The sequence below is a fragment of the Diospyros lotus genome, chromosome 3 (genome assembly GCF_014633365.1).
Source record: "Diospyros lotus cultivar Yz01 chromosome 3, ASM1463336v1, whole genome shotgun sequence".
Taxonomy (NCBI): Eukaryota; Viridiplantae; Streptophyta; class Magnoliopsida; order Ericales; family Ebenaceae; genus Diospyros; species Diospyros lotus.
In genome coordinates this window covers 36397373-36416587 of record NC_068340.1, presented here as the reverse complement: position 1 = coordinate 36416587, position 19215 = coordinate 36397373, and the positions used below count along the sequence as shown (strand labels likewise).

Below are 19215 nucleotides of genomic sequence, written 5' to 3'. Positions count from 1 at the left end.
ATTTCCCTTCCCCCCCCAGCAGTTTCTATTTGACTTTCACAAAAACGGGTCTGAATTGGACCAAATTAGCCAAATCAACAGCTTGACAATGAATGAATTTGATGGGTACGCAAAGCTCCATCCCTGCATGCAGCACCTTCTCCTATCAATTGCCTCTCTTTATTTTTTTATGAAATTTGATAGAAAAATTAAACCTAAGAAGAAAACATTTCAACATCACACCTCCTTACAAAGGCCCAGCCCCAATAATACAAGAAACCCACCCGGTGAAGGAAGCAAAGGAACAACAAAACCACCCAGAAAACACCAATATACCCAATGGCCAATGCAAATCAACAAGAACACAGATATACTACCACTACTGCTAATAGTAAAAGAACATTTAATAGTACAATGCCAGGGAGTCGTCATAGCGGCAGGAAGCAGAATGGAATTTACCATCTGGAAGAACAGTCGGAGAATCTGATGGAACTAGGGGAAATACAAGTCAGTTAGACCATACATGGACCAAGCCAAGCCTATTACCGGTATAGATTTCGTTGCGCTCTTCATCATAGAAGAGTGCGGTGATGTCTTCGAGGGCTTCTGAAACGGTGCTCCTCATCCTGGATGCCCGGACTCGTTTCTTAGAACTGCAGTTTTTGCCGCTGCAACAACCACTGCAGCTGCATTCAGCAATGGGGAAACTGTTGCTTGCTCGGATTTTAGCTAGACATTTCCCGGTCAGGATATTGCTGATGTTGATGGATCCTGCCGCATGGCCAATGACTACAACATTAAGAAGCACTAGATAAGAGAAACAAAAAGGAGAAAAGAAACAAATGCATAAGCTGAGAGCCAAACAATGCAATTAATTGTACTTCAAAAGCCAATTGATGTCCATGCTCAATACAAATCATATATGCATGCATAAGAACCAAATTCTACACAAGGAATGCCTTTTGTTGTTAAGCATGCAAATTGATGTGAAATAAACATCTATCTCATTCAGTGGCATTTCATGCATATTTTAGCATCTAACCAAAATTTCCATCGATGATGAACTATAGATAGGATTCAAGATAACTTTGTCGGTTGAATATGTTAATCATGTTCAAATTTTTATCAGATGCTTACCATTTCCTTCTGATAATGGATCGTCAGAATCGGCTTTGCAGTAAGAAATTATAAGATCCTGATCACTGGTGATATAAATGTTGTTTGTGTTACAGTCAGGATGCCACAAAAGGTGATCCTCAAATGAAGTTACAAGTTCCCCACGGAAGTTCCAGACAGCAACAGTTCTATCTCTAAATGTCAGGAATAACTGGTTCTCATAGAGGAATATAAATGCTGATGGAGTCATAAACTCAGTTCTGCTAACTTCTGTTTGCTCAAAATTGCGAACCTGCAACAAGTCTCAGATATCAGATAGACATTGATCAACATAAAACAAACATATTTAAAAATTCAAAACCACATAAGAAAGATCCCTACATCAAGAATCTGGAGATTCTCATTATCTTGCTTGACTAGAAGCTTCTCATTGAACTGTTCAATGAAATCCACCTTCTTATTCCGATGCAGGAGATGGTTGAAAGTTTTGAGAACTGTACCATCCTCTATTGAAAGAATCTTAAGAGGAACATGGCCACAGGCTTTTTCAAAAATCAACAACATGATGCCTGGGCTGTTTCCCAAAAACCCACAAAAGTAAGTAGAGATGCCTGAAGCAATACACAAGCATATACTCGCTTCTAAGCAGGTTAAGTAAAGACACAGAATCAATACCAAGTGTGTATTTGGGAAAAAAAAAAAGACACAGGACCAATAGTTGTAAAATGAAAGTTCAAAAACAGACAAACTTCAAACGGCAAACATTTCATATAGCATAAAAAATCATTAGCAACTTCTGCCAGAGTACATCCTCAAAGTATCTACATAATTGAAATCTCAAAGGTATGTGGCAGTCAGAATAATCCTGAAGCAACTACGTATTCAATTTTTTAAAGCCTTTAATCAATAGAAACTAGAGAGAAACTTGTATTTTCCAGCAAACAAACTATCTTTTGTCCCTTTTCCTTATAAGTTAAAACAGACAATCCATATAAAGCAAAACCAATGACTTCTGTTTCAAGCACAAGATACAACTGTCCCCCATCTCAACATCCAGCAAAAAAGGCCTATTAGCAACACAAATTCAGTAACCATGTTAACAAAGGCCTGGATATACATGAGAAATTACAAACTCCTTTCAGGTAATGCAAACATTACTGTTACAATGCCCAAATGACGGTGCAGAATGCCCTGAGCTCTTGCACGGTTGTCCAAAGGAAAAAGAAGAACAAAAGGTCAATGCCAACATGCAGCTGATGTTTTCTCAACAATTTAAACCACATTTGACCATTTAAGTTTGTTCACAACAGCATAACAAACATTAGGCCACTATTCTTCAAAGCAAGTGATCTTTTGACATGCAATAGCAAAACTAGACAAGCACTTGTGCAGACAAATAGCAAATGTACTCTTCCACACATTAATAACAGTAGCCCCTAAAAAAGCACTAATTATTCTGCCTCCCTATTCAAAAGACAAATAAATCTAAAGATTGATGCTTCTTAGATATCATAAACATATACACTGCTCACTAGAAAATGCAATTTCATGCACATTTGAGTACATATACGAAATGTTACCTGATCTTAATCTCTTGAACATTTTTGTCTGATATTGAGTACAACATGGTGTAGTTTTTCAAATCAAACACCTTGTATATGCTGATAAAAGAAGAAAGAACATGTAGATCAGAATCAAGAAGCATATTGTGCACAAAATGGTCCAGAATTAGCATGAACACATTTAAACATTTACCTATCTTGTGCAGAATATGTGAGTACCTTCCCATTCACATCATCAAATTCCACAAAACCAGGCCATTTCAGTGATTCAGACTCAAAAAGAGCAAAACCTGCATCTGGTTTAGCCCTTTTTATGTACCTGGAATCATTTTTCCGGTGTGATCTCTTAGAAAAGACTATATGGAACATAAATTTAGTAAAAACATAAGTGTAAGAAAAATTCTATCGAACATCTATACAATCATTTCTGTTGTGTGGCTTGAAATGTTGGATAATTAAGTAGCAACATGTGTAAAATGTATGCAGAACTGAGATAAGAATGTTATAGTGAATATGTAGACAAACAATAAAAGACAAAAATAGAAACAAGAACATCTGTAAATAAGGTTTAAGCAACATCAATTGGAGGTAAAACACATAAGACGCAATTACAATGGCTTGGACATATGAGAAGAAGACCATTAGATACACCTATGAGATGAGTGGATAGAATGGGAGAAGTTTGTAGCAAAAAAAAGAGGTAAAAAGACCAAAAAACAAACAGAAAATATATGACATAGGATATATATTGGCAATGAAAAAATATAACATGCAGATAATTAAAGAGCTAGAATTCATGTATTCAATTCAACCCCACCTACTGGAATTACAACTTATGATGATGATGATCTTAGAAAGAGAAACACGTGAACAATAAATATTAAAAGTTATTGAGCGACTTATAGTTCACATACTCAATCCTTGTGCTTCGGCATTTCAAAGAACTAAAATTGTCTGCAGCATAAACTGAGACAGTGATAAGTGAGTCATTGTTTTTATTGTAAAACAAGCTTCGTATAACTTCATCGGAACTGACATTCAAAAAGCATATCCTCTGGTTAGACTCTGCATCAACAAAAGAAAAAAGGTATTAGAGTCTTTTTCTTGACAAGGAGCATAAACCAAATACGACCACTATTCTTCATACAAATAGAAAGATGATTTGTTTATTAGGGCTCTACCTCGGCTAAACGCTGCGCAAACACCAGATTGAGCAAGAGCAAAGACTATGTCATGAGCAGCTACTATTTCAATAATTTTTGACCTCTTCTTGAGAAAGGACAGTACCACACCGCAATGTCCTTTGGGGTCATGTGTATCATATTCCTCCTGAACAAAATTCATATACCATTAGAAAGAAACAAAAATCAAATATGCAGAAATGATAAACTGAACTGTTTAAATAGTATGGAAATGACTAGATAAATTGTCGATTACAAAGCGTAAACATTTTCTCAGCTAAGAAATAGTCCAAGTATAGTATACTAAAGTGTAAAGCATAAGAATCATTCTATGTTAACAAATTTCAGTAGCATAATTTGTCTCTCATCGAAACTTCGATTACAGAACTCAAGCCAGATCAAATGCAGTGCTCATCATCATCTTTCCAGTTATCCACCATCAATAATTGTACCATCTCATTTACAAAAAAAAAAATTTACAAAAAAAAATAATTGTACCATCTCAAAATTTTATCACTGTGTAAAAGAAATAGCAGGCAATACAAAGAGTGATTCTTTCCCAATAGTTCATTGCTTTATTTTTTTAATGAACTAAATCAGCTTCATGGAAAAGTGATACGCAAGGATGGATGTCATTCCACCAAATGTTGTTAAAATGCCGATTTTACTTGTACGATTTTACGCTTTGGAGACCCCCAAACGATTCAAATCCCATGTAAAATCTTATTTGGGATAAAATCCTATAAAATTCCGATTTTAGGTGTACAATTTTACGATTTTACGCTTCAGAGACCCCAAAACGATTTTATGCTTCAAGTATAAATTACAATTTAAATCTAATGGAAAATATTAGAATCATCCTCTAAAGAATTTTAAGCTATATTTTGCCTCTAAATTGCCTATACCAATGTTAGTTTTGAGTTATATTTTAGAAACATCATCTTTTGAGTTATAATAAGGAATAATCAGGTTATTAAACGATATTAATTTATTTTTTATAAAATTATGTTATTATAAACATATTTATAAAAATTAAAGGGTATTTTTAATTGTCTCTAAAATCTTACGATTTTACGATTCGATTTTACGATCCGATTTTATGAACCCCTTTTCGATCCCAGTTAAAATCCCGATTTTAACTACCTTGATTCCACCTTCATAAAAAGAAGTAACCATTACCAGTCTAGAGCACCAAAGTGACAAACCAAAAAACCATCTCCCGAACAGCTAAGAGCTATTGATTTTGGTAACAAGGATGCCAAATAGGAAGTTTTCAAGCTCCTTTTGGTCCTTCAACTACATATCAGAAAGCACACCTGCTACCCAATTTCACTCTGTGGCATCCCTCCTTCAAAGACATAAAAAGATAGATGAAACCAATACAGCAACTGTGCAAGACTACTGGGCAACAAAGGACCTCTCACCAGCAGGACCCTTTTCTTGTAGTAACTTTTTCATCAACAAACCACGTGGCATCCAAATTTATGCACATAGCATAACTCCTCCAAAAATTAATAAGAATGAATCACAACCTAAAAGTCATGTTTAGATAGACTCAGTTTTATGTAGTTATCATATTAACTAGTATCCTCCTAACATGCATAACCTTAATAACAAGGTTGTCAAGACCCTAGGGTATAATGGTCATTAAAGCATGCTGCAATTGCTGCTTTCTATTTTTCTTTTACAACTTGTATTTTTCAGTTACATTTCTGTTTCAGAACTGACAGCTGTAATACTTTCAGTTACAAATTATAACTGAAAGTACTAACTGCAAGAGTGGCTATATAAGCTACTCAAGAGGATCTTTTGGAGAATATTGAGTAATAACTGATTGAATGCTCTCTCTCTCTCTCTCACACACACGCACACACACACACAGCTCTTTCTGTTCTAATTCTCCCTCCAATTCTCTCTATATCCGATTTCTTCCAAATTCCATAACAAACCCTAGGCTAAGACCAGATACCTGACATTTGGTATAAGAGCCAAGTGGTCCTTGGAAGCTGATCTTAGGTGATCCTTGGTTGCTGCTTAAGTCAATTCAGTGAAGCTGATTCAGAGCCAATCAATTCTTCAATTCAGGCGATTATTGGAGGCTGCAACAGAGCCAATTGAGTCTCAGAAGGGGATTCTTATTGAATGCAAGCAGAGGTGATGACAGAAGGCATCCACATGAAGCAGTTGGAGACGAGAATGGACAATCTGGAATTAGGTTTAAGGCAGAGGTGAGATGCTACCAAGCAGAAAGTGCTGCAACAAGAAAAAGTGTGCAGAAAGAATTTGCTAATGTAGGCCAAAAGCTGGATGACTTAACGAATATGATTGCAAAGAGGTTTCAGGTCAATCTAACAGTGAAATTTCTTTCAAGATCCACTGAAGAGCCGATTCAAGTAAGTAGGAGCCAGAATCCTACCTAATATCTGAAGTCTGCAAGAAGTTGATGCATCACCTGCATTGGATCAGGCAAGTCCAACTGAAAGATCATTCATTTGTGAGGATATTGGTGCCGGAGTCCTTCCTCAGACTTCTGACTTACAGGAAGCTGAGGAACAATCAATCAAAATTGGTAAAAGACATTGAGTCATTAGATATTCCGGCTATAAATCAAGTCAGAGATGCCAAGACAAGAATGGCAGTTGCCGGAAAAGTCACTGCAACATCATTGGAAAAATCTGTTGAAGATAAACCTTTGGTGTACACCACCACCAAGCAGGAAGCAAAAGATGCTGTGAAGTTGGGGAAGGTTATGAGCTCATCAACTTTGGATTTTGAAGATTATAAGTCTGCTGTTCTTGAAGGAATGGGTACTCCTCCAATGCCTAATGTCAATGCAAAGCTAGTAAATAAGGATTTACTTGAAAGAGCCAGAGAGAAGGAAGAAAAAGAAGTTAAAAATCATCCACGTCTGGCAAAAGATTTTACTAACCTTTTAGGCACCATCAAGGAAATCACTGGAATTTCTGTACAGGGGGAAGCAAACAGCATTTTGAGTTTTCCTCAGAATACAGATCACTTGGAGAAGAGAGCTTTGCCAAAGGTATCTTTGAGGACCATATCTTACAATTGCAAGAAAAGGCAAAAGAAAAGGAACATAAGAGAGGAGGAAAATGCCAAGAAGGAGAAAGAAAGAATGTCTCACGTTCCCAGGGTTTTCCAAGGATTTAGAATGAAATTATGGAAGAATGAGAGAGAGAGAGAGAGAGAGAATAGAAAGGGAGGGAGAAAGCAGGAGGAGGAGGGGGAATTCAAAAGAATGGAGGGAGAATTAGGAGAATTAAGAGAGAGAAACAGAATTTAAATTCATTCATAAGCTGCCTATTCTCTACTCTTCAACCTATTTATAGGCTGTAACCAGTTAGTAACAAACTGAAGGTCAACACTCTAACAGCCTAAGGTACAACAGAGGAAAAATACTTGCAAATGAACAATTACTCCTAATGCCCTCGAGGTCATGACAATCCCCCCTCCTTGAGAGGTTTCTTGTCCCCAAGAAACTTTTTACAGCTGTGCCATCTTTGTCACCCAATCCCTTCTGGTTCTTCTTCTCCATTTCCGTCCTCTACCCCTTCCATATGCAATAACTGTCTTTGACATTGGTGGCCAGGACTGAATTTATCTCCACATTTATGGCATAATCCTAACTTCCTTCTTTGCTCCATAGTAGATGACTTAACTGCATTAGGGTTAGAATAAACCCTAGAATTCACATCTCCTTGATATCCTCCTAATTGTTAATTGAACAGAGGCTGAATTTCTGTTGATAGCACATACTTATTGTAAATTGCATCCAAGGCAAGCTCCTATAGCCTCGCCTTCTCAGCAGCCTGCTCCACTATGGCTGGTTGCATCATTTTGACAGTGGGTCTCAGCTCGTCCTTGAGACCGCTGATGAAACTGGAAACAAAATATTGTTCTATTAAGGTTGGCTGTAAACTCCACACTAAAGTCTTAACTCCTCAAACCGAATTTGGTATTCTCCCACAGAACCTTCCTCTCTTAGCTTGTTAAACTCTTCAACCACATCAGTCATGGATTTCTCTCCAAAACGTTCCCATAAATCTTCTGCAAAGTCAGTCCAACCAACCTCAGTTCTCCTTGTCCAAATCCAACCTTGGTACAAAGAATCAGCCATATCATTAAGATAGCCTGCCGCCAGATTGATTTTCTGCCTGTCCGCTACATTGCAAAGCTGGAAAAATCTCTCACACCTACAAATGCACCACCTCGGTTTATGTCCATCGAACAGAGGTATCTCTAGTTTAGGCATAGGAAAGCTAGGTTGATTTGGGTTAGCCTGCACTTCCGGCCTTCTCTCCAGTGTACTCACCTCAACTGCTGCCGGTTCTACCTCAAATTCAGGAGATCCAGCAGCTTTGTGGATCTCCCCATTCTCAGGTAGGATCGGATCCAGCCTCTCCCTAGGAGGAAATTCGGGGGATAGTCTTACCAGATTTTACCTCACAAACATCAGCATGGACTGCTGCATCTGTTCGAGCATCTGATTGTTCTGCTCGCACATCTGATTGCCGATGCCCTCACATCTGATTGCTGATGCCCTCACGCAACAGATCAACTGCACTGTCCAGATCAACTGCACTGTCCAATTTCTTTTCCACCACCAATTCTAAATATCCCTCTATGGATTCCATTGCGGATCTGCAATCTCCAATATCGTTTCCGTCACTTGCTGCAATTGTGACTCCATCTATTTCATCCTGGTGCAGTCGACCATCGAAATTACGATCACTGGTGAAAATACCAGATGGAATTTAATAGTTGAGGATCGTAGGACAATTCTGCTTCAAAGTCGAACCTTAATCAAGAGCAAGAGAAGTCAAAAACCACAGAACAAGAGTTCTGTACAGTTCAGCAATATGATCAGCCTTCAAAAGTCGCCTAGATCTCCTGACTCATTTTGTTGGATCGGATTCGCTGGACATGCTTCTGAAGTCACCTTCCTAGATCGCAAAATGCTCGGAGGTCGCCTTCCTAAATCGCAACTGCAGCAGCCGAAGTCCGCCGGTTCTATCACAACTAAGAGAGTTCGTCGGAATCATGGTTGGAACACGCCTAGCTTGCTTCTCTACCAATTCCGAACAGGAACGAACAAAATTCGCAGCCGTGAATTGATCAAAGATCACCTAACTCTGCTATCTACCCGGATCGCTAAATTGCTGGGATTCTTGAATTACTAACTCTGTTGAATTAGCCAGAATCCACAAGTCACTAATTGATCAATTCCACCGAGAGTCGTCGGAATCAACTACCAAAATTGCAAGAACCACAGCCAAGGAACATTGACTCTAATACCAATTATCATGTTCCTAGGGTTTTCCAAGGTTGTAAATGGAATTATGGAAGAATTCGGGAGTGAGAATAGAAAGGGAGGGCAAAAGTAGGAGGAGGAGGGGGAATTCAAATTAATGGAGGGAGAATTAGAAGAATGGAGAGAGAAGGAGAATTAGGACAGAGAAACAGAATTCAAATTCATTTATAAGCTGCCTATTCTCTACTCTTTAGCCTATTTATAGGCTGTTACAGCCTTTCAGTTAGTAACAAACTGAAGTACAACACTATAACAGCCTATAAGGTACAACTAAGGAAAAATACTTGCAAAGGAACAATTACTCCTAATGCCCTTGGAGTCACAGGATGGAAAAAGGAGGAAGGAAAAAGAGATGGCAAAGGAACAGTCTAAGATGGATTGATCAGATAGTGAAAGCAGGGATTGGATGAAGTAATTTATTCTGCAAAAGGCATGCAGAATCAATGGCCATAATCACTCCAGAGCTTTACTGTGATTTCTTGGGGACAAGAAATCTTTTAAGGAGGGGGGATTGTCACAACCCTAGGGTATAATGGTAATTAAAGCATGCTGCAATTACTGCTTTCTATTTTTCTTTTACAGCTTGTATTTTTTAGTTACATTTCTGTTTCAGAATTAACAGCTGTAATACTTTCAGTTACAAATTATAACTGGAAGTACTAACTGCAAGAGTGGCTATATAAGCTACTCGAGAGAATCTTTTGAAGAATATTGAGTAATAACTAATTGAATGCTTCTCTCTTCAATTCTCTCCCTGATTTTTCTCTTGCATGTTTCTGCTCTTCTCTCTCTCGACTACCTCTATTCTCTCTCAATTCTCTTTGTTTCTCTCTCTCTCTTGGCTCTTTTTATTCTAATTCTCCCTCCAATTCTCTCTATTTCCGATTTCTTCCAAATTCTATAACAAACCCTAGGCTAAGTCCAGATACCTGACAAAGGCCTCCAAGTATGAACAAATACACACAAACTATACAATAAACTGAAAGGGAATAAAGCTCCAAAAACATAAGTGAAAGAGAATAGACAAGGATTAAATAAGTATAAACAAGCACAGCTTACTGTCTTCTACTTTTGAACAACTTCAACCATGCTCAAGGGTATAAAAACTGCCTCTACACATTAAAATTATTGATGTCAAGCAACCTGAACATGGACCGAACAATGTCCGTGATCTAAGTCCATTTATTTCTCTATGTTGCTCCACTGAAGACGAAAAACCTTCTATTTAGAAAACCTAACTTCGTATTTGTCAAATATCCACTTAAGCAATCTCTGTAGATCAAAAATAGTTGGTAGACAATTGGCTCAGCTGCCATCAACAGCCATGAAGGTAAAAGAGTCCTCCAACATCCATGCCAACCTCCGCTATGAACAAAATTTCACAACCTGCAATCAATGAATCCCATAGATTCCTCTACCATTGCTTACAATTTGCAACATTGAGTTCATCAGAGAATACACTATAACATCACCCGAAGGCCATATACTGCAAAAGATCTTCTGAATCTTAAGCTATCTCCCATCCAGATACATATCTTAATATCCTAAAGAGTTTTAAGAAATTCAGCTGCATCACCATATTACTGGTGCTGATTCTCATGTCTAAGCCTTTTTTCTCGTTTTCATTTTTGAGTGTGAGGAAGGAAAAGGGAATACCAACTAGAATTTTCTTCTCTCTACATGATTTATATAACACTGACAAGACGCAGTATGTATAATAATATAAGATGCATGCATATGTTAATCTAACCTTTGTTAAGGGAGAGGATAATAACATAAAGAATCTCAGTTTGGTTGATAGTTTTCAACTTTAGGTTAATATAATGATGAGTGTCTAATATGTAATGCAATGGCTGTGACATATCATAGACAAAACAAAAGAGATTATTCAGTGAATTGTAGCCACCATATCATCAATGTTAGCCAGTGTGAATCGTGTGATATTTCAATCACACTTATACACTAAAACAGCATTGCACATGCCTCATGTAAAGAAAATATCATATGCTCCCACATCATTATCATAGAATCCTGTCTATCATGACATGAGTCTTCCTTCTGTATATAATATCGTTTCACCAAGTTGAATACATGATGTGGCATGGCAAGAAACAATTTATTTTGACATGATAATATAAAAAATATAGCTATACTATCAAATATAATTAACATATATAGCATGATACTTGCGTAACCAGTAACCATACTAATAATTGTAATTTTCCCTTGTTTGGGAGGGCAATGAAAATTGACGGAATGGAAGGATATTAATCAACCAATAATTATTATACCCTTGTAATAAAAAAATAAAAATAAATAAAAGATAGTATGATTGAGTTAAAAAGGAAAACTTTAACTTCTAAAAAACTATTAAGGTTGATTTATCAAAACACAAAGTTTTCCATCCAAATCAAGGAAATAAAAATTAGGTGGATAAAAACAGATGGAAAGGGTTACCACTTCATTCCATTACTAATGTTTCTCCAGACTGAGGAGAACCCTTTCCATTCATTTCCGTTCTATTCCAACCATCTCTCCCAAATGCATTGTGAAAGATCCACCTTGAGAGGTGGTAGAACAATGAGCCAATACGTCCCAACCTACTTAATGGAGGAGCATGTTTTACTTGCCAGTGGTTTCGTCCCAACACACAAAACTAGCATTTTCATCCGATTCTTAATAGCACTTATATCTGCAATAAATTACATCCCACTTATATATGCACTTGTTTTTGCATACGTGGAAGAAGCAAGGTGCCTAGTATGCACTTGCATATGCCAATGTGGAAGAAGCAAATTCCTTACCGGACAGGCAAATACATTCTTTGACGTAAATGTGCTTTGGAAGTAGAAAGACTCCTTAATTGGCATCTGCCAATTTATCTGCCAGCGTATGTAAGGAGAATGTCCTACATATTACAGAACCCTATTGGGCTAAGTTGTTCAATAGGTTAAGTTAATAATTTGATAAATTGAACAAAATCCTATCTTGAAATAGAAACCGTGCTAATGAACAAACGTAATACGCCTTCATGTGCGTGCAAACCAGACCAGTTACTTCACTATATGTAGTATGTAGATCCAGAGGCCAACTATTAAGCGTACAAGACCCTAATTTTTCACTAATTCATTCAAAAACCTAAAGGTGCAGATCGAATTCCCACATCCGTTGCAAAAATTCACTGGCGTAAGAAAGAAGCAGCAAGAGAACAGAAAAGAAAAACAAAATAAACCCGGGATCGAGCAAACCTGCAACCGAATGTTCCTGAACCTTTCCTGGGCGTTTGTCATGCTGAAGGCACGGTCGCGCTTCGAACAAATTTCTCTCCGCTGGAGCTTCTTAACACTGTTTACGAAGCCGTCGCCACCGCCGCGAGGCCGTTTCTTGGCCAGAACCCGGCGGCCATTGCAAGGCCGAGGACTGGCAGAAATTTTTCGACCATCCATCCCAGAACCCACTATTTTCCTACTACGGAGTTGAGCAAACCCCACAATATATGCAGAAAAGGTGCATAAGCATACGCCTCACGTCGATTAAACACCCCAAAGCTACCAATCTTGTGTTCTGAAGAATTCGCTCGACCTTAACTTCCACCCTCCACTCTGTAAACCCTAACTCACTGAACCCAGAAAAGAAAATAGAGGTTTTTGCTCGTTGCCCTAGTTAATTGATCAATTTGCTCGTTGCCCTAGTTAATTGATCGAATACCCATCGAGCAATCTGAATCCCCTTCTCTCTCTCTCTCTCTCTCTCTCTCCCTGTGGAGTGAGCGTTTTGGAAAAGGGGCAAGGCGAACAGAATAATTATATGACGGACTTGAGAGTCCCGACCCCAATTCAAATCCTGATTGAAAATTTTTGACACGATCGGCAAATTATTAGGCCTGGTAAGGGCATGTTTGGAAGTGTGTTTCCTTCATTTGAAACTTCAATTCTTTTTTCTTAAAATGTGAAGATATTAGGGTGCGTGTCTAAAAATTTTGTTCCTTCAAATTTCCATTATTGTCCTTAACAAACTTAATTTTGGATTACTGTTCTTATGAAATTTCATATTGCTCGTGGTCTTAATTTTAATAACAAAAATAAATTATAAATAAATATTTTATCTTATCGTGTAAGTTAAGGAATCGAATTCATCGCCTACCAATACGAATACTCTAAAAACTAACAAACCTTAATCTTACTTGTGCGTGATTAGATTTCAGCCATCATTAGGTGGCTGGGACAGTTGTGATTAAAGATTCATGATTTGTTTTATTCCTTGCATCCTAGTTAACTAGGATTGAGGCAGCAACAGTGTTGGTGGGCACTCAATTGGTTTTAAGATTGGATATATGCTATTTCTAGCTTGAAGGGAATTTTATGGTACTAGATCTCATCAGTCATCTCTGAAAACACTATCCCTCTTAAACGACTTATGTTCACTATTTTATCTCTACTTGCACTATTTTGAATGATATTACGAGATTATCTTCATCAATAATTAAAAAATTGATTTATCTATTTTGTCCGGTCGATAACAATATTATATTAGAAACATTACTCATATAATGCAAGTAAAAATACGTACTTAAGGGTGAATTATATTTATTTTTTAAGCAAAAAATATATCACATTTCAAATTGAATAGTTTTGCGTGGACAATTGTTTCGTCAATCCAAATAGTTCTCTCCAAAGTGGAATTGACATAAGAGAAGAAAGAGCAAGTCAAGTCCTACACCTGGTTCACCAAATTTATTTTTTTATCTGAGTACATAATATTATTTAGAAGTATCGCTTATGTAATATCCATGCAAGTAAAAAAAATCACTTGACAATTATGTTTAATTTTTTTATTTTTTAGGCAAAATTTATATCACAATCACAAGAAATTAGCTTAACCATGTGCAATTGTTTCCCATGTCTTGTGGGAAAAAAATAAATAAATAACTTGGGTACTATATATTCTTCCTTTATTTCAGTGTTATTTTTCATCAAATTTTTGTTAAATTTTAAAAATATTATTTATTATTTTGTTTAGAAAAACTAAAAATAACTACACTAAAATGTCAATAAAATTTAAATTACGACCTCTACAATTATAATAAATTTAAAAAGTTGTTTTTATCACTAAATCAAAACCCCTTTATATTTAAAATTTTACCTAAAGAAATTAAAAACTAAAATGTATTAGGCTAATACCACCAAATGAGTATTTGTCTAAAATATTTTAATTTTTTAGTTGCACGTATATAGCATGAACTACTTTTCTAAATTTGAATATCCCAACCACCTAGTCTACCCGAACGGGAGCCTTTACGGAAGGAAAAATAATGAAACATAAGACGAGGAAAGTACCCTGGCATGCATACATAAGAAATACAATAGTGGAAGCAAAACGAAATACATGCACGCACATAGGTACCCCATTAGAACAGCGGTCACGGAGTATATAAAAATATATACAGACACTTGTACCAACAAATAAAAGATACGAGGAACAACTCGGCACAGTAAAAAATGAGAGACAAAAATCCTGTCAAAATATCAGAGATAACGGGGGCAAGCTAACTATACTCCCTACCGATACGGCTGGCTGCTAGGTGACGCGATTCTCGCCTTCAACTTTCGCCTTACCCTTACCTGGAATGATGGAAAGCAAGGTGAGTCACAAGACTCAGCAAGTTATAAGAAAATGAAGGCTATAAAGTGAATAGAAGAGGAGATCACCCCAAACACAGTTCCACACATACACACAAGTCATGAGACACTACAACACAACAGGATAGCATAAAGAAAACACATACCAGTCATTGGGGCTCACACAAGACACACGGCACCCAAGTCCCATACCAACCTGCCGCTACCTTGAGAGACAACATAAATCTCCAACAAACCTGCGCGCGTTGTCTCGAGTCGGTACTCCCGTCACCCGTGGGTCCGTGTCGGTACTCCCGACACCCGAGCCATAGGCTCCCTCGGAACGATCATCCTGTTCAAGAACAGATAACTACTAGTAACCATGCAATGCACATAAAAATGCAATGGCGTAGTGAACATCAACATGATACACTGGCGCCCATACATCCAGGCATCAGGCCATGCTCTGCCCATATAGTAAATCACACACGATACATATGCCCGTGCTAGATGCAACATAACCAAACTAGAATGCCCGTGACGAAGCATAACCAGACCATGTAAACCCCAACATGCAGCTCGTACCCATGTGCACACCAAACCATGCAACAAAAATAAAATGTAACCAATCATGCTACAATCACATAACGGTAGAGCTAGTCAGCAGTGCCTGGCACCGGTCAACAGTCAGTGAATAGGAGTGATCAGCCGACAACCTAAGATAGACCGTACAACAGTCACTCCGTCACCAAACAGCCGATCCTTGCCCCCACTACCCAACCGCTCTAGCCTATGAACAACCAAAATCCATAATAATACCCGAACAACTAATACCTATCCCCGGGAGAGTACGACATCATTCCCATAGGCATGGGGGTGGTACAAACCCCCGTAAGCAACCAACAAATAAAATCCACGAGGCCGGTTTAATAAATTAAATTTAAAGTAAACCATTCAAAATTGCATAAACGATTAACAGTCAAAACAAACGAATGGATGTCAAATAAATTGACAACGAAATGAACGTTGTAGAGGGTATAAAGAACTTGCCTTTACGAATATATCATTTGGCTTGTTTTGACCCAATGCGGTAAAAATTATATAAACTGTAACACCCAAATAATTTACCAAAATTAACAAAATTAGACTCTAAACAAAATTTCAATTGCACAAAATATTTATTACTAGCTTTTCTACTTACCTGGCTAATTAAAACTGCGATTAAACTTGATTTAAGCTCCAATTTCTCCAACTTTTCACCATTTTCAGCGCTGGTTCGAACTTCTTCCTTCCTAAATTTAATCTCCTGTGCTTGTTGTTCGTTTGCTGTAAAAATCGGGCAGAAAACAGCCTTAAATTGGCCAAAATAAGCGGCTAAAATGCGGCCACGTGACGGCCGTTAGGAGGCCACCGCTTCCAGCCCAAAACGACGTTGTTTTGGGACGCCCAAGGCTGATTAAAAATCAGCCAAATTCCAGCCTCGCGCGCGCAGCTCCCGCGGATCAAACCCGCAACCGGCCGCCTCCCACGCACGCCCGCGACCACCCGCGCCACACACGCCTTCATACATATACCACGCTGCATTAAATTTAAAGGGACCCTTGGTCCCTTTTACGAAAATCGCACCAACCCCCTCCCAATTTTCAAAATTTACACACACCCTCTTTATTATTTACACTAACGCCCAAAACTGCCAAAAATCACATAATTTAATTTATTTTGATTTTTTTTTCTATTCCCAAAAATATTCTAGAATAAATAATTAATTATCCTAATTTCTTATTTCCTTAAAATCACATAATTCATTATTATTTATAACAAGTTATATTAATATTCTTTTTAAATTAATTTACCCCTATAATAAATAATTAAATTAAATTACGTTTCACGGGACGTGACATTATTAATCTTATTATTTTATTTGTAATGCATGTGCAAATAAAAAAGTTCACTTGACAAATAAGTCTCAGTTTTTTATTTTTTAGACAAAATTTAGATTATGATATGTTTTGGTGTAGTGGTAATATTTGTTTCAAGTTTATACTATGGTAAATTTTATACCTCATGAGTTCAAAGCTTATTTTTGTAATTAATTTTTATTTTAAAAAACACAAAAGGATATTTTGAAAAATTACTAATTAGCAAACTTCCTTACACCAAAATAGTGTTTGATTATATAACATAATAGATATATATGTGTGTGTGTGTGTTATATATTGTATATTATATGATGTACCAATGTATATCATATATAGTATATAGTTTATATTTTATTTAAAAATGTTGATCTCTTAGGATATGACCACTCAAGAAGGAGGTGAAATGAGTGATTAAATTTTTTTTCAATTTTAATAAATATTCTCGATTAATGATTTTATTAAAAAATATATATTTGATAAATATAATAAATTATATTTGAGATTAATAGTAAATGTAAGTCATAAAATATAACAAAAATAAATATAATGAGGCACAACACAATTTATAGTGGTTCGGTGTCTTCACATATACCTAGTTCACTCTCCCAATGTCTAACTACGCTTGAGGTTCCACTAAAATAATTTCATCAAGATTTTCACACTAACTCACATTGGAAACTAGATACACACCTAGATTACAACGGGTTCTAAGCAACCACTACACCAAGGTTTTCTTCCTAACTTACCTTGGAAACTAGATTAACCTAGATTTTAATAGTTTTAGGAAACATATACAATTCACAATAGTAATTTAAATATTACAAATAATTTGTCAACGCTTGGACACAAATAAGCAATTAAGAACAAATTATACAAGACAATAATATTCAAATAAATAAATAGATTTGTAACCTCAAATAGAGAAATTCGGATCTGTCGTAGAAAACTTAAAGAACTTTTCTCCTCTTGTCTTGTGGCTCTTCAGTGGATGTACAATAATATTTCAAGAGTCTCGGATTGATTGGGTGCTTTGCTTGAGAGCTTTGAGGTGCTTTGGATATGCAATGGAAGTATTTGGATACTCAAAAATTGAGTTTGAGGGGGTATTTATATTATAAGCATTTTAGCCATTACAGAAATGGTTAATATGAAGTTTGAAATTTAAAAAATATTTAGACTTTCTCAAATAATAAGAAAACATGTCTCACTTTTAATTTAAAATAAATTTAATTTTTACATGAAAAATCAAGATTTGAAAATTCAAATATAAGTTTTTGAGATATAAATGATTAAAACAATAAAATATGTCTAAAAGTAATATCTTTTAATTTAAAATAAATTTATTTTTGTATGAGTAAGAGAAAATATGTATAAAAATAATTCTCCTTTAATTCAGAATTTAAAAATTCAAATATAAGTTTTTGAGATATAAATTATTAAAACAAGAAAACATGTCTAAAAATAATTATTTTTTAATTTAAAATAAATTTACTTTTTTCATGAGTAAGAGAAAATATTTATATCATAATTTTTTTTTGTTAATCATCAAAACTTAATTAATATGAGCAACTTGGCTTAACAAAAAATAATATTTATTTCTTAATAAATTACACCAAGACCTGTTATTGTTTAAACCATATATTTGGAGACCAACCTTTAGGTTTATTTGTGTTTAAAGGCATCTGTAATTTATTTGTTTACTTGAATACACCCTCAACCTCAGTTAATTTTGGGGGCAGGCACCATCAATATAATAATTTAAACAAGTTTTGTTTTTATTGTAACCATACTTAATCCACTTTAGTTAAATTTAGAGGTGAAAAGATAAAACACAAATAATCATTAAAAATTAATCTCTCCATTTTTTCTCCCTCTTATCCATCTTTATCGAACTTTGTTATTAGTTAATTTTTTATTATTATTACGATAAAAAGTGTAATATTATAAAAGGTATAAGTAAAAATTCTACTTGTTTTTATTCATATTTGAATTTCTATTTTTATCTCGTCCATATACTCAAACTCTCATAACAAATACAATATTAAGTGATAACCTATTTACGTGCCGGCTTATTAGGAATTCATTTTAACTATTTTAAATAAGTTAATTATAAATGAATTTCATAAATAGGAGTTTGAGAATAAAGATATATATGTTTCGGAGTTGAAATTGATTATAAAGAGTCAAGAAAAAAAAGTTAACTTGTGAGGAAAGAAAGGTGATGACATGTTTTTTGTTGTTCAATTTGAAGGTGAAATTAAAATTAAGGTAGTATTTTGGTACAAGCATTCTTACTAATTAAATTTTTAGGTTTCGTATGGTATGCTACATTCATAGCAAAGTGACTTCACCATATAAAACATTTTCCTATGTTTTATGAGAATGTGACTTTTAGGTGATAAAATTATTTTCCCAATTGATGGAAAAGTGAATCCAATTTTTTTAGAAAAAATTATCCTATCATATTTTGTTACAAATAAATAAAAATAAAAACCTAATATTATACTATTT

General features: G+C 35.7%; 1 protein-coding gene across 2 annotated transcripts; it reads right to left on the bottom strand.

Moving 5' to 3' along the window:
- Window positions 1-281: 281 nt before the first annotated feature.
- On the bottom strand, window positions 282-13009 carry LOC127796340 (uncharacterized). 2 transcript variants are annotated; one of them, XM_052328427.1, is made up of 8 exons: window positions 12416-13009; window positions 3839-3986; window positions 3572-3722; window positions 2851-2976; window positions 2676-2756; window positions 1477-1669; window positions 1117-1387; window positions 282-750 (listed from the first exon to the last, which is right to left on the bottom strand). In XM_052328427.1, exons 1-8 carry the CDS (start codon window positions 12611-12613, stop codon window positions 488-490), a joined length of 1431 nt encoding a protein of 476 aa, XP_052184387.1. In that variant the 5' UTR covers window positions 12614-13009; the 3' UTR covers window positions 282-487. The 2 variants fall into 2 exon arrangements, with proteins under 2 accessions (XP_052184387.1, XP_052184386.1); XM_052328426.1 differs by having other exon boundaries at window positions 282-768; window positions 12416-13006.
- Window positions 13010-19215: the final 6206 nt, after the last annotated feature.

Bases quoted from the DNA above. Each gene is read 5' to 3' on its own strand.
- LOC127796340 (XM_052328426.1), bottom strand. From the start codon at position 12,613: ATGGATGGTCGAAAAATTTCTGCCAGTCCTCGGCCTTGCAATGGCCGC. The intron at 2,977-3,571 runs GTATGTGAACTA...AAATGATTCCAG, and splicing joins TGCCGAAGCACAAGGATTGA to GTACATAAAAAGGGCTAAAC. The intron at 1,670-2,675 runs GTAACATTTCGT...TTTGGGAAACAG, and splicing joins GTTCAAGAGATTAAGATCAG to CCCAGGCATCATGTTGTTGA.